Source organism: Cyprinus carpio, chromosome A2, assembly GCF_018340385.1.
Source record: "Cyprinus carpio isolate SPL01 chromosome A2, ASM1834038v1, whole genome shotgun sequence".
Lineage (NCBI taxonomy): Eukaryota > Metazoa > Chordata > Actinopteri > Cypriniformes > Cyprinidae > Cyprinus > Cyprinus carpio.
Window position 1 is genome coordinate 5,814,956 of NC_056573.1, and position 20,991 is coordinate 5,835,946.

Here is a 20,991-nt window from a genome sequence, read left to right on the forward strand (position 1 = left end):
CGTGTTTTACTTTCACTTTTGAATTACCGGCAATTCGGCATCAATGGACAACAACTAAATGGTACAACAAACCCACTTATATTAAACATAGAATATTTGTTAAGAAACCGAATAAAAATACACCATGCTATAGGCCTAATAATAATAATAATAATAATAATAATAATGTACACAGTTTCAATATATATATAAAAAAAAAAGATTAAAAAAAAAGAATAAATGGAACCAATGGAACCAAATAATAAATAATAAACTCACTTATATTAAACATAGAACTTTTGTTAAGAAACCAAATAAAAATATACCATGCTATAGGCCTAGTATATATAAAAAATTACTTAAAGTTTCAATGTGTTAAAAAAATAATAATAAAGCCTACAAAATATCCTTAGATAAACGAAAAAATCAACAGGCTTTTATTGTTATAAAAAAAATCAAAAAGACATTGGAGGGCAGTGCCGTGGTGGGCAAATGACATAACAAGTGTTGCGTCTTTACACCATCAACACTTGACTATTGCAGAAAGCCTATTGGACAGTGATTAAAATGCAGTGGTTCTGCAACAGTTTCATGCATTCTGATTCATATAAAGGCCCAGTCGTCTTTACACCATGGGAAATTGAGTGTTGCAGAAATACATAGGCTTGTTCATATATTTACTTGACCTACATAAGAATGAATGCAAGGATCTAAAGATAAAATTCAACACCTCCTATATAATTGTGTTATTAATGAAGAAAACAGACTGGATGTGTGCAGGATATATGACAACATTTATTGGATGCATTGATTAGGAGCCTAAACTACACTTAAAGACCAAGTGATGCTGACATAGTCTTGATCCGTCATATTGGCACAGATTCTGTTTAAAAAAAAAAAAACAATTCTTTGTGACTGAATACAGTTCTCAAGTTGGAAAAGACATTTAGTTCCCACTTTAAGTAAACCTTAGTTCCCAGGTCATCTACAAGATGGATTAAAATACGGATGCTGTAAAAGGAAAGGAGACGTAAACACATGACAGTATCACTGAAATATAAAGAATAAAATAAAAATTACAATAAATAAAAATAAAGCATGATTATTCTGTGGCACTTAAAAAAAAAATTTCATTAATTGATTTTTTTTTTTTTTTTTGGTCTGGAGCCCTGCATGGTTTAATCAGATCACAGCAGATCACAGAGCTGAGTGTGCATTTGCATCTCTGATTAACACACAGTTATGCAGGGAAACAATTCACAATAAGGTTCAATATTAATGTTAGGTAATACCAAAGGAATCATGAACTAACAATGGAAAAAAAAAAGCTTTTACAGTATTTAATAATGTAGATTAATATTGATTTATACATGTAGTAAATTTATAAATGTGTAGTATATTTATATTCACAACAGTTATATTTAAAAAATTACCCTGCATTAATGATGTAAAAATGTTGAGCATTGTTAGATCATACACACATATACTTGCGTTACCAAATTGAACTTCATTGTAAAGCCTCATTGTTATCAGTTCAAGTTCCTTCAAGCTGTTTTTTTCCATGTGTGTGTGAAATTTACAACCCATCAACCGTTACATTCTGAAATTGCTTTGCTTGCAGTTTTCTGGTGTTTGTACAAAAACACCTGTTAGTGTCTCTGCTACTCAAGCTTCTGTGTTTGACCTCACCCACATGTTTTCAGAAAAAAACTTTGTTTTGGGTTCAGTTTGTGCAGTTTCAGCAGATACAAAATGTTTTTCAATGTTGTGATAATTTTCTATCTTTTGCTTACATGTCAGCAAGGCTTGAGCAAGACTCAGTCACCCCTTTAATCACCAATGCAGTTTATGATGTCCGTTTATCCTGTCACAGATGAACTGATGTTCACAAAAGCTTAAAACTACATAGAAATTCACAAAAAAAAAAAAAAAAAAAAACCATTGAAGAGTAGATCTAAAACAGTGTGTTTGCCGAAAAGTGAAAAAATATTTGGTAGACCTAGTAACCTATACTTGAGATAAGCGCAGAAATACATCACAGAATTGAATGTCTCTCAATTCAGTGTAAATTTACAGTAACATTTTACATTGTAGATATAGATGGTTACTAGTGGCCTGGAGTGGATTCAACTTTCAGATCAGAGATTTAATTAAAAAAAAAAAAAGTAAATATCAGTCAAGCTCCCAGTGGCATCACACCGTGTCATAGGACCTTCTGTCCCATTATACTTGACTACCATCTGGCAGTTTTCATATTAACAGTCCGCAGTGCTAATAAATATGTCTTTTGTGTCTTTTTTGGTTTGTTAAATCCTGTCTTAATGGCAGTAACTGGAAATGACAAATCCTGACCTAAAATGAGGATAAGGTTACCTCACCACAGTGACATTTTAAAGTGTAGTTATCAGTGATGCGCGGGTCAATGTATAAACAATCCGCAACCAACCGACGTTTTCAACTAACCCGCCCGCAACTCGGACCGCAAAAAAAGAAAATATTGTACCCGACCCGCTTCCTGAGCCGCATTTTTTAAAAGTAGTAAATGCTCATCAGGGGCGTAGAAATAGGGGGGGACGCCAGGAACGTGTCCCTACCAATGTCCAGCGACTGCCACACTGTCCCTAGCGATAACAAACAATTAAATATATGTATATGCTTTGTAATTTCGAATCTGATGATGCATCTGAAACATCATACCATTGATATTATTACCTAAGAAGTTAGAGTAAATAGGCTACGTTAGAAAACGGAGCGCTTTCAAGGACGCGCATTTATTATTTTTAAATGGATGGAATGCAGTCACTCACCTGACAAGAAGCGCAACAGCTGATGATACTGAACTGCAGCATGCCGGTTAGAGCGGTTCTCGTTCTCGAGTCAAGAACCGGTCAGCAGTACACTGAACCGAGAACCGTTTCCTTCGGACACGTCCGATTTGAGAACCGATGAGCTGATGATACTGCGCATGCGTGACTCAGCTTGAAGCAGACTGACACACAGCATGTCTGAACCGAACTGGTTCTTTTGGTGATTGATTCTGAACTGATTCTGTGCTAATGTTATGAGCGCGGGTAAACCGAAGACTTGAATGAAGGGCAACCTGGTGAAACGTAAGTTCATTTAATAACAAATAAATCGCAATGGATTATGTATAGTAAGTGGATCATGGTTTCTCCGCTGATGACACCTAATTTATTTACTTTATATCTTCAAGACTTAAATCCTCGTATTCACATTATTGCTGTTACTGTATTTGGGTGCATTGTTGCAAAACTTAATTGTAAACTTTTCATAATTATGAAGTTTTTAACTAACTAAAGTTATGATTACTGACTTTGTATATTTGAATGTTTGTATATTTGACGCCAATGACGTCATTACGTCGAGCGTAAAAGAACCGGTGAACCGTTTTTTTTTCAACCGGTTTATTGAATCGAACTGTCCGAAAGAACCTATTCGCGGAAAAGAACCGAACTTCCCATCACTAGACTGAGCTCATGCGTCCTCTTCACACCAGTTATTCAGCCAATAAAGTGTAGGCCTATGTATTTCAAAATTGTGACTAGTACTATATAAATTACAAAGGTTTAATTGGCATCTTTATTTTCTAACGACCCGACCGACCGCGACCCGAATATCATTAAAAATATTTTTGGATGACTCGTAACCGAGGGCAACCGCGGGTGACCGCAGGCACCCGCTCGTTTTGGATCAACCCGCGCATCACTGGTAGTTATCCTTAGCACTGTGTGTAATTTAATTGCTTTTGTCAGATTATAATATCTAAACATGAGTGATAAAGAAAACCTTTGTCTCTGTTGTAATGCCATGCTATCTGTTAGTTCCTGGGGTTCATCTCAAGACCCACGGCTGATGGATAAATTATGGAGGACTGTTTTAGCACTCAGATAAGCAGTGATTTGCATCCAAAGGTTACAGCACGTGCAAACACACACACACACACACACACACACACACACAAACACATGTCCTGATGTACATTTTTTCCTACAAGAGTGCTAAAGCTCACAGAGAGCCATAAACCTGCCTACTGAGTGTTTTTCTAAGCTGTGGGATGATGGTAGTAGTGATTATCGAGAAATAACTGTAATCTTCTGTCAAAGTTTGTGGTTTTTATGGGTGGTGATAAGTTTAGCTAATGAGATTGTTTAAGTAAAGCTATTATTTTGGAGGGGAACTTGCATGACCAGGGTTTTTCGTTAATAAGATGCTGATTTTTCTTGATGACGGATCTCAGAAAGGGCTGATAGTGCAGGTGTTTGAAGTCATAAACCTCTAATTTTAAGTGTTTGTGTACAAAAATACGTGAGTGATTATGACTATCTTTACTTGGCAGTGGTTCACAGTCTTAAGAGTGAGATCATAGTCCCTAGATTTCTAAATGTAGATTTCATCATGGTATGCAGTTCTTTCAAAGCTGTGTAATATGTGCATTTAGTGCATTTTTACCAAGAACTACATCTAATGATTAATTCAATGTCAACTGTATTGTCATTTTTAACACATCGCATGGCAATGGATAAAAAGCGAAACACAGTTCCTTCAGGAAACTACACTGACATATACATATACATATACATATACATATACATTTACATTACATTACATTTAGTAATTTAGCTGGCACTTTTATCCAAAGCAACTTACAAATGAGGACAATGGAAGCAATCAATATCAACAAAAGAGCAATGATATACAAGTGCTATAACAAGTTTCAGTTAGCTTAACACAGTACACGTACCAAGGGTTTTTTAAATAATACAATAAAAAGAAAACAGAATAGAAAGAGTAGAGAAAGCTAGTGTTAGAGGTATTTTTTGCTTTAATTGTATAATAAATTATTTTATTTTTTTAAAGAACAGAATTAGAATAGAGAGTGCTAGAGTTAGAGAGTCAAATAAAGATGAAAGAGATGTGTTTTTAGCCGATTCTTGAAGATGGCTAAGGACTCAGCTGCTCGGATTGAGATGGGCAGGTCATTCCACCAGGAGGGAACATTTAAGTCTGTGAAAGTTATTTTGTGCTTCTTTGGGATGCACAATCAAGCGACGTTCACTTACAGAACACAAGCTTCTAGATGGCATATAAGTCTGAAGTAAAGGAGTGCAGAGCCAGTGGTGGTTTTGCAAAAGCAAATCTGCAGGACTGGGCAGTTTTAGCAATGTGGTCTGAGAAAGTTAGAAACTCCAAGGTTTCTAGCTGTTATTGAAGCAGTTATGGTTGACATGCCTAACTGGATGGTGAAATTGTGATGAAATGATGGGTTTGCTGGAACCACAAGCAGTTCTGTCTTGGCAAGGTTGAGTTGGAGGTGATGGCGCTTCATCCTGCAAGAAATGTCTGTTAGACATGCTGAGATGCGAGCAGCTATCGTGGGACCATCAGGATGGAATGAGAGGTAGAGTTGAGTGACATCAACAGACAGAAGGGCTAAATACAAACAATAGTATCACAAGGCATAGAGTAAAAGAGAATTGACCATGATAAAGTGATAGACTATTAATTATTATTATTATTATCATTATTATTATCATTATTATTATTTATTTGCATTTTTTATTAAAAAAAAATATTTCCTGACTTTATTAAATAAATCATTTTATTCTGTACACTGCTCAATTTTCTCCTCCAAAAAATAAATAAATGCATTTTTGATATATTTTATATTTATACACTACAGTTCAAAAGTTTGGGATCAGTAAGACTTTTTTTTATTAATTTTTTTTTATAAAGAAGTCTCTTATGCTCATTAAGGCTACATTTATTTGATCAAAAATACAGGAAAAAAACTGTAATCTTGCAAAATGTTATTATAATATAAAATAATGGTTTCTATTGTTTCTATATTTTCTAGTGGTTCCATGCACAGGGCTCACAGCCAACTAATCAACAGTGACATTTGTTGATAATTTGTGCTGTCAATTTTATTGAGTAGATTTTGCTGTCCTAGTTTTAGCTAGATTTGTGTGAATTTAATCACTGACCTGGAATAACAAAAGCAGTAGCTCCCTGATATGGGCTTTTTTTTTCAGTGACCAATGCAAAGCAGATACTGTTATCAGCCAGTAATGTACAAATAACCAGGTAGCTGATACATTGATCAGTCACTGGTCAAAAGTACAGAAAGCAGCAAAGTCCAGAATTGTTGTGTGTTAGGTTTAAATAAACACACAGGGTATTTCTGTAAGGTCATGCATTCCCTGGAAGATTTCAGTTCACAAGTTCTCAAGTAGTTTATTTTCTCTCCCAGGAGCTTCAGCTGAGAGAGAGAGAGCGGGCTGTGTATGTTCATCCCTGCCTAGCTGTTATGAAACTGAGCTGTGCTTTCATAGCAGGCCAGACACAATGACCCAGCTGAAGGTCTCACTGGGGAGGGTTACCTAAACCAGTGCAGAGAGGGACTTCCTGCTGTAATCCAGCAATAGTAATCCAGTATTATAACACAGGATCAGATCAGACCAAACAGTTCATCGTGAGAATAACCCAGAATCATCTTAACCCTTTCACTTCAAAGTGTTTTTACACAATGAACTCACTGAACCTCAAATGGCCATCATAACCCAAAATATTTCTTACATGTTTACTTGTGGGTTTTATAGTAACTGATAGGTGTCGTGATAAGTCAACTGCTTACTCAGAGAGATGCTTACTCAGAGAGATTTTTGACCCATAAGGGATTTTTGAACACTCTGTTGGTGGCAGCTGTGGTTTAGTACTTTGATCAAGGAAGCAGTTCGTTATAAATCTTATATACCTAATAGAACTAGCATGTTAATGATTCTTGGCAGATTGAAACATGTGGCTAATTTATGAACAAAGCCTAATAGACCCCTGTCAGTCAAACAGTGTTTGTTGTGGAAGTGTAGGATTATGGGTTGTTTTGGGAGTCTGGTGTTTCAAGGATCACAGCTGAGAGTCATGTTGTTTTAGTTTTGTCAGATGACACATGTTTTTCAACCACATACAGACCACAGCACTTGAGCTTTGGCAGATGAAATATGAGTAATAATGTGTGCAAAGTAACCTCTCTCTCTTTCCTAATTTTTCACTGTGGATTCCACACACTCATGTAACAATATTCTCTTTACCGGCCTTTTTTTTTTTTTAAGAGCTACTCTTAAATGCATCTGTACACCAGTGTGAAACTCTTAATTTAGGAGGCAATGCTCCTAAAATGTTCTTAGGATAAAGTAATGCAGGTATTTCAAGCCATGAGTCATTTTCCCAAGTCTGAGAGTCAAGAGATGGTGATTCATTGTCTGTCTGTCTGGACAGTATCAGCCAGTCATTGTGCTCTGTGTTTTGTCCCTCAGAGGGGAATATCATGCAGTGACGTCTCTATGGTGTCAAAAGTATTTACAGTCAACAGAAACTTCACATGCCCCCCAAACTGTAAATGTTTGAAGTGACAACCTGTGAACTGTTATGATTATTGTGATTTAAGACCATGCTGATTTAATTAGTCTTGACTCTTGGCTCTCAGACTAGGGATCTTGGAAAGACATGACGCAGAATAATTATACTTCAACCAAAAATGAAAATTCTGTCATCATTTACTCACCCTCATGTTGTTCCAAACCTGTACGGTCCTCTTTCTAGTCCAGAACGCAAAAGAAAATGACTACTGTTCATGTTTTTTGTTGTTGTTGTTGTTGTTGTTGTTGTTGTTGTTGTTGTTGTTGTTGTTGTTGTTGTTGTTGTTGTTGTTTTTTGTAAAAATATATTTTTATTCAGCAAGGACACATTAAATTGAAAATGTGTGTGTATGTATGTATGTATGTATGTATGTGTGTGTATATATATATATATATATATATATATATAAAGGCACTACTTTTTACAGCAATTATAAGAAATGTTTCCTGAGCACCACATCATCATATTTAGAATGATCACAGGAAAAAAGACATTTTAACACACATTATAATTGAGAACTGATATTTTAATTTGTAATAATATTTCACAATATTACTGTATTTACTGTAAATACATAAATGCAAAAGAATAAAAAAAAAAATGCAGCCTTGGTGAACATAAGACACTTTTTTCAAGAACTTTTCATAGACAGTTGCGGTCCAATGTTGTTGCCACCCCAGCATTCTTCAAAATATATATATTTTTTGTGTTCTGCATAAGAAGTATTCAAGAGCTGTCTACACTGGACGCATCAAAGCAAACGTTCTAAATCCATTTGTCCTGTTGTCGAAAGTTGCACATGCACTTGAAACATGTCAGAAGTATAACAGGGCATAGGTTTACTGCATAAATGTCATGCCGCATCCAGTGTAGACCGCATCACTGATTATAACCACCTCTTTTGATGCATCACGCTGCTCGTGTCTGGTGTAGATATGTCGTAAGGCTCAATTTTAGAGAATTTAGATGGGTCTTTCCAATTCTGTAGAAATCTGTGGAGCTTTATGTGGAGCCCTGCTAGTTCAGATTTTGTGTGGAACTGATAATGATGATTCTTTTGGAATTGAAAATCACTGTCTTTTTTTTTTGTTTGTTTGTTTGTTATTGATAATGATGATTCTTTTGGAATTGAAAATCACTGTTTTTTTTTTTTTTTTTTTGTTTTTTTTTTTTGTTTGTTTGTTATTTGTACAATTGATTCAACAGGATTACCAAATTAAATTATTCTTGTTGGTTGCCTCAATAGAATGTAGTCTAATATTCTCAACCTGGATGATGACTTCATTTTATTCATGCTGATTTCACTTACAAAAAGGTTCATTTGAATCTTCTCTAAATGCTTGTAATGACTTAAGCCAAACTCCTATCATTGAGATCTCTTGCACAGAAATTGTGGTCTAAACAAGAATAACATTTTCTGTGGGCAGTGTGTACCTGCTACTTTTTAGCCAGTGACGTTTCAGACCCAGAGATCATATTCACAAGATCCTACATATGAATCTGATGTACTTCACTGCTTGTTTTCACTCTCCCACAAACAACCTCAGGCCTTTGAGCTGTGAGAGAGAACAGAGTTTTCTACAAGTTTCATTTCTTTTTCTGCTCCGTATATTACCTTGTTTTTTTGAGTGTGTGTGTGTGTGTGTGTGTGTGTGTGTGTGTGTGTGTGTTTTCCTGAGTAATTTTTTCACACTTGCTTCATCCTTTAGTCACAGATGAAGACACTGTCAAGAGATACTATGCCAAGTTTGAGGAGAAGTTCTTCCAAACATGTGAGAAGGAGCTGGCCAAAATCAACACATTCTATTCAGGTAACTAAGTGTAAACATTGGACTTGTTTAAGGTAAAGTTTGTGTCTGCTACTTGTTTCCATTTTTGTCTTTAGTGTTTACAGTGACAGATGACCCATCACACAGAGAATTACTTTTGAGAAAACAAACATTAAAGCTCCTGAGCTAAAGCCAGGACTGGCATTAAACCAGGACTGCTGTTATTTTTTTATATCCCAATAAATAACCACCTGCTTTCTCTTCCTCTCACTCACACTGTTCTCTTACTTTCATTTTAGCCCATGACCATTTGTTTATTGTCTAACCAATGGCTCAGAGATGATTCATATTCATAATCAATCATGTTAAGTTAATGTGAAATAGGGCTTTGCGGGTTATATTGATAAGATATCAAGAGATATATGAGCCCATAAATTTGAATTAAGTCATACACGGTTTTGTGTTCTGTTTTGTGGGTTGGTTTTTTAGATAGTTACAGGAGGCTTTGTAAATAAATAAATAAATAAAATAATAATAATTTTCCCATTCAGTAAATGTCAGTTTAAGTAAGTGATTTGTTGAGAAATTAGACATTACTGGTCACACTGTGTGCAGGAGCTATTTTATAGAAATATTTTATCTAATGGGTTTTTTAGTCTTTATTGCTTGTCATATTCAATATTATCACAGTTTGTACTTGTTAGACATAAAATTTTATAACGCATATAAAGTTTTTTTTTTTTTTTTTTTTTTTTTTTTTTTTTACACGGAGCCCTGGACATTTACATTCAGACCAGGAATATGCATTCCATTCATCCAGCTGCATTACATACTGATGATGTTTCCATTCTTTTATGACACAGAGAAGCTTGCGGAAGCACAGCGGAGATTTGCCACTCTGCAGAATGAGCTGCAGTCGTCTCTGGATGCACAGCGGGAGAGCAGCCGAGCCGCAGGTCTGCGCCGCCGTCGTACTGTCTTCCACCTGTCGCAGCAAGAGCGTTGCAAACATCGCAATATCAAGGACCTGCAGCTGGCCTTCAGCGAGTTCTACCTCAGCCTCATCCTGCTGCAGAACTACCAGGTCTGACTTAGTGCTCAGTTCTGATCGGATGCTCTCTTATGTGGCAGGTTAAACGTAGCCTTAAATATTTTAAAAATGTTTTAATATTGAAAATTGTCATGACATTTGGTGGAAATAACTACATGGAATCCTGTGCACATGATAACTTAATTATTCCCTAGGTTGCTGCTTTTTCAGTAATTCCCATTTGATTATGATCCAGCTAGTGTAACACTGTTTTTTTATTAATTTATGTTTATCCGTTATGTGAACTCAATCTCATTTAAAGTGTTAATGGTTTCTCCCTGTCAGAATCTAAACTTCACAGGCTTTCGGAAGATTTTAAAGAAACATGACAAGATCTTTGAGACGGCACGAGGCGCTGATTGGCGTGTGGCCCATGTTGAAGTGGCTCCTTTTTACACCTGTAAGAAGATCACTCAGCTCATCTCTGAAACCGAGGTACCATACACTCAAACGACTCATTCCACTTAAAATAAAAGGACTTTAGAAAAACTATTTCTGCTTTAAAGAACAATTAAATTGTGACTCATCAAAATAGCACAGTGGTTAGTTATTCTGACAGCATGTCTTAAATCCCCAGGGCCTTGTTACCACAGAGTTGGAAGGAGGAGACCGACAGAAAGCCATGAAGAGGCTCCGAGTGCCCCCATTGGGAGCAGCACAGGTAGGACACTCCGTGACTTTCACTAAAACACCTTTCATTAGTACCGTTAAAAGAACTTGAACATCTCACCATCCTGTGCTCTTTATCTTAGCCTGCACCAGCATGGACCACTTTTAGAGTAGGACTCTACTGTGGTGTCTTCGTTGCTTTAACAGTCACAGTCATCATCACAGGTATATAACCTCTCGTACGCCTTTTAGAAAACTGCTATTTTAATGAAAGTTTGCTTTTAGTTACTTTATAAGGTCTAATATTTCCCCTGTCTCTAAAGACATTTAACAGCATTAATATAACTTTGTGGTCAGAATCTTTTTCAAGGATTCAGTGGTTTGGTTATTTTGACAATTATATGTTTTGCGCATCCGTAGGTGTTGTTAAACTTGTTAACGGAGAGGAGAAGAATGTTTGGCCCCTGGTGAGAATTTATCGAGGTGGTTTCCTACTTATAGAGTTCCTTTTTTTATTGGGCATCAACACATATGGATGGAGACAGGCTGGAGTGAACCATGTGTTGATTTTCGAGCTCAACCCCCGCAACAACCTGTCCCACCAACATCTCTTTGAGGTAATTAGAAATCTGTGATTGAAGTTCTGACCAATAAAATTAATGTTATTTTTTTATTCTAATTCCATAATGTAGTTTCACAAATGTTTTGTGAAATTAAGATATATACAGATTTATGTTAATATAACAGTATAGAATCACACTGTTTATTAGGCATTTACAAGAGATGATTTGAAATAATGCTGTTTAATTTTTGAGTCCTATATTCCGTTTGACTTTTTGAATTTACAAAATTTTTGCAGTTGTATGTACGTTTGAAATAATCACAGATTGCTCACATTTATTTTGACAGCTACTTCATACATTTAGAGATTTTGCAATGCACAATGTAAACAATGTAAAATAAAAAGAACCAGATTTATACATTTATTTCTCTCTGTTTTTGTGCAGATTGCTGGTTTCCTTGGAGTTCTTTGGTGCGTTAGTATTCTGTCCTGCCTCTTTGCCAGGTTCACAATGATCCCTATACAAGTGAACCCTCTAGCCCTCTATGGATTCTTCTTCTTTTTTCTTATCAACCCTTTCAAAACATGCTACTATAAATCTCGCTTCTGGCTACTCAAATTATTGGTAAGAGCCAGGAGAATCCCATTTCATAACACATGAAAGCATTTGTCACAGTTTTATGAGACATTAATATTCCAAGTTGTTGATTAAGTTGGTCATCTCCTCTTTTCTCCTGCATTATTTTTCACCTTTTTCTGTTTATAGTTTCGTGTGGTCACAGCACCATTTCATAGAGTGGGGTTTGCAGATTTCTGGCTGGCTGACCAGCTCAACTCTCTAGGAGTGGTTCTGATGGACCTGGAGTACATGATCTGCTTCTACAGCATGGAGTTGAACTGGTCCAAGTCTGAGGGGGAGCTGTGGATTAAAGAGGGTATACAGATGCACATTAATGTCTTAGCAGATTTAAAAAGGTTTTAATTCGGCAGTTATTGATGACATGTTGTTTGTTTTTTTTCTTTCAAATCAGGTGGAGGGATATGTCACTCATATTCATATGGAGTACGAGCTGTAATCCAGTGTTTGCCTGCCTGGTTCCGGTTTGTGCAGTGCCTGAGACGTTACCGGGACACAAAGCGTGCCTTCCCTCACCTGGCTAATGCTGGCAAATACTCCACTACTTTCTTTGTGGTCATCTTTTCTGCGCTGTATAAGACGCATGAAAGTAAGCACTGGAGCTGTTACATTCTTTACCTCAACCTCAGATTCTTTGGATACTGTTTGAAATTCTTTGTTTACCCAACATGACATTTTTTGTTTCCACTCAAAACAAGTCTGAAAGACATTTTTGGTCAGGTAGAATGTGTTTGATGATATTGTTTACAAAGTAAATGTGGACCACACACCGATCCTTGAGGAAAACCATGTGGCTAAATGTAATGTCCTGTGTTTTCTTATATCTGTAATGTTCTCTTATGTTACTCCCTCTCTGTTATCATTAGCTCTTCCAGAAGGTCAGGTCTTCTTTTACCTGTTAATTGCCTGCAAGATCATTAACTCCTGCTACACCTTAATGTGGGACCTGAAGATGGATTGGGGTCTTTTTGACCGTAATGCAGGGGAGAACACCCTCCTCAGAGAGGAGATTGTATATCCACAAAAAGTAAGAATATACACACTGTTGGGTTTCATGTTTTACCATTTAAATGAGACCAGTCCCCTTCACAGCATTTACACTGTTGACAGACTTGTCGTTGTGTTAATTTTTGTGCTTTCTTTGAACAGGCTTACTACTATTGTGCCATAATAGAAGACATAATCTTGCGCTTTGCTTGGACAATTCCACTTTCTCTTGGGATTTTTACTACTTTCCCAAACATTTCTGATATTTTGGCAACTGTCCTTGCACCACTGGAGGTGTTCAGGTGAGCATACCAGCATATATCATACACTAATTAACCATTTCTACCCACAACCTGTAGTTAAAAGAATAGTTTTCCCAAAAAATATGTTGAAAATTTGCTCACACTCAAATTTGGATAAATTTAGCATTACATCACTTGCCCACCAGGTGATACTCTGCACTGAATGGGTTCCATCAGAATGAGAGTCCAAACAGCTGCTAAAAACATAATATTTATCCACAAGTAATCCGCATGACTCCAGTCCAAATATCTTCTGAAGGAAAAAGCTGTGTTTTTATAATAAACAGTCTATCAAATTTATCCAAAGCTCAGGGCTTAAAGTTCTCTGGCACCATGCCGTATCTCCGGCGTGCAGTGTTTGGCTGCGGAAAAAAAATAACCCTACATTAAAAAAAAAAACAACTTGTTGATATCACTTTCGAGTCCACAGGTTCATCTACCAGTGGTATGAGAGGAACACAGCTTTCACTCTCAACCAAACCAAACTAACATTACTAGCCAATAAGAATTTTTTGCTCTTATAAACACGAGACGCGCAGGCGGCGCAGGCCTGATGAATGGAGAAGCGCGACACGTTGAAAAAGCTGCGAGGCACAATGGTCAAAGATGTCCATCTAGCACATATTTACAAAAATAAACAGCTCTGTAAACGAAAAGAACGACATGATTGCAAGAACAGATTTACCGGGATTTTAGAAAAGGTCCTGTTCACACATGATCTCTTAATGGTAACTTACCTGTAATTTACCAGTAAAGACTGTATGTGTGAAAGGGGCTAAACTCATCGTCTGCATATGCTGTGAATTTGAATTGCTTAACGTTCATCTGGGCATTATCTCACAAGATTTGTAATGTAAACCATTAAAAAACCTTTGCCAACACAGGGGAATACATCTACCTATTGCTAAATATGACATATTTTGTACATCGTGATTTCAAAATAAAAGTTTCTAGTTTGCATGTGGCCAGATATTAAAATTTAATGGATTTAAACATCGTTTAATCACGCTGTAAAGTGAAACGTCACCAGGCCATTGGTGCCCTCTGCAGATATTTGTTACGCTAATATTATGTGTAGGCATATTGCATTATGTATTTTAACAGTGTTGTTCATTAAAACCATGTAATTACTTTTATCTGAACCAATTATTATTGCCTCATCATTAGGATATACATAAATAATCATACTAAAGGTTGGTTTTCACTTAGGTCTATTTGTGTTACTAAAAAATATCAGATTACTCTATTGTCAAGATAATCAGATTACTTGATTACCAAAATAATTGTTAGTTACAGCCTTAGATTAGTTAAAATATTTCAAAATACAACTGCATTGTTTTACTTTTTGAGAAATACTTTCAGAGAAATAACACTGACTTCATATGGTACAGACTTAAAGACATGAAACTTTATTTCCAAGATGATGCATGGTAAGCTTTGAATTTCAATACAATATAGAGCAATATATTAAAAGTGGCTTGGATTGTAATATTATTTAAATATTCAAATACATTTCTGATACTAAAACCAGATATTGTTCATGTTTAATTTTTCTGCATAATTACGTGCATAAAGAAATATATTTTGTTAAATATATTCCAATAACCTGTTTCGGTAATGCACAGCAGACACACCCACCTTAATGATTTCAATATATTGCTTATCCTGCCCAAAAAGATAAACACTGCAGACAACATCTGAAGTAAAAATTAATTTACATACACATGAAATAAAAACTAATCCTGTGTGACTGAAACAGTAAAGTAACCCATCCTAATAATCTGTTTTTATTTCTTTTAGGCGCTTTGTTTGGAACTTCTTCCGTTTGGAGAACGAGCACCTGAATAACTGTGGTGAGTTCAGAGCTGTGCGGGACATCTCTGTAGCACCTCTGAATGCAGATGACCAGACGCTGCTGGAGCAGATGATGGACCAGGAGGATGGAGTGAGGAACAGACAAGGAAAGAAGAACTGGAAGAGAAGCTACAGCATGTCCTTGAGAAGACCACGCCTCTCATCCCAGTACGCTCAGCCTCACAGACACAAATCCAGACATGAATACATAAGAATAAGATTTGTACTGCAAAACCAGTAGACCGTACAGGGGATATAAAGAAACCTCACTTGAATCTAAATGTGCTGAATTTAATTTTAAACATGAAAAGATTTTGGGATGTGTTGTTAGATTGGTTTAAATAAGTGGTTCTCAATCTTTTTGGATCTCTATCCCCCCTCCCTTGTCCATAACAATATTCAAAGGCTGACATTCCTAGTTTCTGTAAATTACATTTCAAGAGAAGTATTAAGGAATGAATGTTCTTCAGGGATCCTATTTATTTATGACGTATTGACACAAATTTCAAAGGATTTTCAATGGTTGCTTTGTCGCGTCCAGTGTAGACAGACTTTAGCTGTTGCGGCACAGTGCGATAACTGTCACGTCCGGTCTAGACACGGTGTTAGGCTACGTCCACACAAAGCCAGAGCCAGATCTGACCCCCCCCCCCCCCCCCCCACCCCCAAAGAAATATCTGCGTCCACATGAAACTACAAAACCAACACAAAATGATGCAGTATATGATGCCAGACCAGTATGTGGTGCCGTAATCCTGCCACAGAGATACAATAAAAATGGAGAAGACATGGACTATGCGCATAAACCTCGCCCGTGGTATACAAACGAACATGGAACAATACATTTATTAATCTGTGTTAATGTTAGTTAATAAAAAGACAATCGTTCAGTGTTTGTTCATGTTTTTGTTGCTGTTACGTGACATAGCGGTGTCTGACTAGGGGCCAGACGTGGGCTGATGACGTCATTGTTTCAGAAAATATATGGATTTGCTGATACGCAAGGGTGGCGTTTTCAAATTTATCCAAAAATATCAGTTTTACACTCCCAAAACGCCTGATCCGTGTGGACAAAATGCCTATATGGTAGAAAATGTATGCGTCTACAGCTAAATGCATCTCCGTGTGGATTGGGCCTTAGAATGATTAACAGAGTTGCAGATTTAGCCTAAATAAAGGTGTCCTGCAGTTTAGGACCAAATGTTGGTTTGTTGTTATTGATACAATGAATGTGTTTTTCACGTAACAGAGAAAAAATTATCTTCCTTAAAACAACCATGAGATTGAGGATGAATTGTTGAGATAATCGATTTTGATTTGTTAATGTACATTAATGTAATGGGTGTTAAGGTAATGGCTTTTTAAATTAAATTGAAACATTTAATAGTTCTCTCTCTAAAGAACATTTTATATAAAGGGATGTGTGCCTTTATTAAAAAGTAACATGAATTTTTTGTGGGACCCCTGTTTGTGGAGAGATGTAAACCTCAGTGCACCATCATACAAATACCCTCATGGGTTCTCAAGGATTTCTTTTCTTTTTTTATTTTCAGGTCGAAGGTCCGAGACACCAAAGTCTTGATAGAGGACACAGATGACGACACCTGACCCTTGCGTCTACAGTGGCTTGAGAAATTGTTTTTTATAGGACCATAGACCTCAGTGAGCCTTGACTCTTCAGAATCTATCCAATCAATCCATCACAAAGCTGCCTGACTATGTACACACACGCACACACACATTTCACACTGAGACCTCACTGACTCACACACGCAACAGGAGTGGCCACTTTAGTTACAGTACTGTTTTTGATTCCTTCGTTACTGCCTTGATCATTTTTGTGAAGATCCAATATGTGAAAGGAACAAAAAATGAATTCAATGGACAGTGTATTTACATCAGTTGGCAAACCGCTTGATGGGACCGTGCTCATATAAATCAAACATCTGACTGTGGACAACGTCATTGCAGCATGATCGATCAATCGGTTTGGATATTTTGTCTTTAAAGACTTTTATGATGAGGGTTTAAAGACATTCATGTAGCAGACACATGGACTGGTTTACCCTCATTCATGAAAATGGCAATTTATACGTGTACTTCGTTTTCTTTTTTTTTATGTACATATTTTATTGTTATTTATGTGAAGGAGAGATGCCTTGAACATTGCTTTAAATGAAATCTTTTAAATATAGCAAGGATTTACCTTGGACCTTTACCCAGGACCTCTGCATGCTTTTGAGCAACCCTCAGGTGGCTCTGAAGGAAAAATACTAATTTGATTTATATTTATTAAACACTTTGCCAGTCAATTCAAACACAAACCACCAACGTAATGACCTGCTCTAAAATGCAAAACAGGAATTTCCGTCTGTGTTTATTTTAAAACTTTGTTCCTTCATGTGTCTTAAAGTCAATACAGGTTGAAAAGGTGCTGCTCTGTAGACCCGGAAAGAGAAGAAAGTCCTTTGCTTTAAAAGTGTCAGGCTCATGTTAAGAGCAAGCCAAATGTCTGAAGCATTCCTCAAGAACTTCTCCTTACCTGTTATCTTACTTCCTACATATGATCATTCTGAAACCCCATTTGTTGTTTCTTAAAGCTTGTTAAACACACAGACCTTACCAATCACATTCCACTGAAGTAGCATTCCATATTTGTGATCTTCTGTTTTAATGTTTAATGTTCATTCAGTGTCTTCCAGAGTTATACCAATTCTTCGACCACCTGAGGGTTTCAAAGGTTCCTGGGAGAAAAAAAACACCTTCCTTTTCTTTGGCTGATACACGAGCACAAGAAGTTTCTTTGTGAATCGTTTGTAAAACTTGTTGCATAAGTCATCACATTCAATTCAGTGTGATAAATTATGTAAGGATGGGTTTCTGAACAATTATGCCCAGGGAGTTCTATGATGGTTTATAATCTTTTCCAATCAAAGATGTGTATTTGTACCTCTGAAAGCCTAGCTGTCTGTGAACAAGATCGGCGTAAGTCAGGAGGTACCGCATACATTCATGTGATACTCAAATGACTCACCGGCTACACCTCACATACTATGTCATGTACTACTGTCCCAAGTAAATGCTTGGACCAAAAATAAAAACAAGGTTTCTTTGTTGTTTTCTCATGGCTTTTGTACTCATTTTAGACTGGCATTTAGGATTTAATATTTCTAAATAAGAAAAATAGACAGATTGCCTCATTTAGCTTTTGAGTGCAAGATCAAACTTTAAAGATCTTTGATTTCAACTGAAAGCAGTTAATGGGATAGGTCACCCGAAAATTAAAGTTCTGTCATCATTTACTCACCTTCATGTTGTTTCAAACCCAAAAGACTTTTGTTTTTCTTCGTAATGTAACAAACATGTTTTTATTGAAACTTTCAGTCAAAAGAGTATTTTTTTTCTATATACAGGTCCTTCTCAAAAAATTAGCATATTGTGAAAAAGTTCATTTTCCATAATGTAATGATAAAAATTAAACTTTCATATATTTAAGATTCATTGCACACCAACTGAAATATTTCAGGTCTTTATTGTTTTAATACTGATGATTTTGGCATACAGCTCATGAAAACCCAAAATTCCTATCTCAAAAAAATTAGCATATCATGAAAAGGTTCTCTAAACGAGCTATTAACCTAATCATCTGAATCAACTAATTAACTCTAAACACCTGCAAAAGATTCCTGAGGCTTTTAAAAACTCCCAGCCTGGTTCATTACTCAAAACCGCAATCATGGGTAAGAGGTTAACCCAGAAGGCCATCATTGACAACCTCAAGCGAGAGGGTAAGACACAGAAAGAAATTTCTGAACGAATAGGCTGTTCCCAGAGTGCTGTATCAAGGCACCTCAGTGGGAAGTCTGTGGGAAGGAAAAAGTGTGGCAAAAAACGCTGCACAACGAGAAGAGGTGACCGGACCCTGAGGAAGATTGTGGAGAAGTCCGATTCCAGACCTTGGGGGACCTGCGGAAGCAGTGGACTGAGTCTGTTGTAGAAACATCCAGAGCCACCGTGCACAGGCGTGTGCTTTTGAACCAGAAACAGCGGCAGAAGCGCCTGACCTGGGCTACAGAGAAGCAGCACTGGACTGTTGCTCAGTGGTCCTAAGTACTTTTTTCGGATGAAAGCAAATTTTGCATGTCATTCGGAAATCAAGGTGCCAGAGTCTGGAGGAAGACTGGGGAGAAGGAAATGCCAAAATGCCTGAAGTCCAGTGTCAAGTACCCACAGTCAGTGATGGTCTGGGGTGCCATGTCAGCTGTTGGTCCACTGTGTTTTATCAAGGGCAGGGTCAATGCAGCTAGCTATCAGGAGATTTTGGAGCACTTCATGCTTCCATCTGCTGAAAAGCTTTATGGAGATGAAGATTTTCGTTTTTCAGCACGACCTGGCACCTGCTCACAGTGCCAAAAACCACTGGTAAATGGTTTACTGACCATGGTATTACTGTGCTCAATTGGCCTGCCAACTCTCCTGACCTGAACCCCATAGAGAATCTGTGGGATATTGTGAAGAGAAAGTTGAGAGACGCAAGACCCAACACTCTGGATGAGCTTAAGGCCGCTATCGAAGCATCCTGGGCCTCCATAACACCTCAGCAGTGCCACAGGCTGATTGCCTCCATGCCACGCCGCACTGAAGCAGTCATTTCTGCAAAAGGATTCCCGACCAAGTATTGAGTGCATAACTGAACATAATTATTTGAAGGTTGACTTTTTTTTGTATTAAAAACACTTTTCTTTTATTGGTCGGATGAAATATGCTAATTTTTTGAGAAGGACCTGTAGTATGGATGTCAAGGGGGACCATAAACTTGACAGAACTTTCATTTTTGCGTTAACGATCCTTTTAAGGCTACCTAAATGGTAGATATCAAGGGGGACCAGACCAGACAGAATGGGTAATGAACTAATGGTAGCTTTAAAAGGATTGTTTAAAACAAAAATGAAAGTTCTGTCAGTTTCTGGTCCCCCTTGACATCCATACTATATAGGAAAAAAAAATATTTTGAAATCAGTGGGGAAATATTTTGAAATCAGTGGGGACAGGCAACTGTTTGGTTACCTACATTCTTCAAAATATCATCATTTGCGTTCAGCAGAAGAAACTCGTACAGGTTTGAAGCAGCTTGAGGGCGGATCAGTTTTCATTTTTGGGTGAACTATCCCCATTAAATTAGAATGTGGTGGAAAAGGTCATTTATTTCAGCAATTAAACTCAAATTGTGAAACTTGTATATTAAATAAATTAAATGCACACAGACAGAAGTAGTTTAAAGGGCGGGGGTACACGGTGCGAAATTCGGATGGTCGGAAGATCGTATGTCCATGCACACGTCACGAGTGAGTTTATCTAAAAATCGTACGGACGAGGTGGTATACGACACGATATTACGACCTGCCAATTTCCGAAGCAATCGCACGAAGTTGATGGGCGCATTCAACTTGAAGCAGCACTGCACAGAATTATCACTGTATGACATCAAAGTACCGCGAGAGCGATAAGAGAGCACACGGATCCAATGCATTCGAATCGCTCTTGCGGTACTTTGATGTCATACAGTGACATCGCTGTGGCGCTGCTGTCTTCGTCTTTCTTCTGTGGTTTTCCTAGTTCGTGATTGGTCAACTTCAGATAGCTCAACAAATCGGCTCGTTCAACCGCACACGTCACGAATTCAAACCGATAGCTCACGAACTTTTTAGACATGTTTAAAAATGATCGGGAGGTCGGGAAGTGCTCGTAAGGCACTCTGCTCGGCT

The 20,991-nt window shown here is 37.2% G+C and overlaps 1 protein-coding gene across 1 annotated transcript in view; it reads left to right on the forward strand.

Annotated features, from left to right (window-relative positions):
- The window catches only part of LOC109047616 (xenotropic and polytropic retrovirus receptor 1 homolog), a 33,115-nt gene extending 14,764 nt beyond the window's left edge, over positions 1–18,351 (forward strand). Inside the window, exons 3-15 of the mRNA XM_042770558.1 lie at positions 9,126–9,227; positions 10,049–10,269; positions 10,561–10,710; positions 10,853–10,936; positions 11,028–11,109; positions 11,305–11,501; positions 11,892–12,071; positions 12,213–12,381; positions 12,478–12,672; positions 12,950–13,110; positions 13,233–13,372; positions 15,173–15,394; positions 16,780–18,351. Of these exons, the coding sequence (XP_042626492.1) occupies positions 9,126–9,227; positions 10,049–10,269; positions 10,561–10,710; positions 10,853–10,936; positions 11,028–11,109; positions 11,305–11,501; positions 11,892–12,071; positions 12,213–12,381; positions 12,478–12,672; positions 12,950–13,110; positions 13,233–13,372; positions 15,173–15,394; positions 16,780–16,834 (1,958 nt within the window). The 3' untranslated portion in view covers positions 16,835–18,351. The remainder of the gene's footprint in view (positions 1–9,125; positions 9,228–10,048; positions 10,270–10,560; positions 10,711–10,852; positions 10,937–11,027; positions 11,110–11,304; positions 11,502–11,891; positions 12,072–12,212; positions 12,382–12,477; positions 12,673–12,949; positions 13,111–13,232; positions 13,373–15,172; positions 15,395–16,779) is intronic.
- Positions 18,352–20,991: the final 2,640 nt, after the last annotated feature.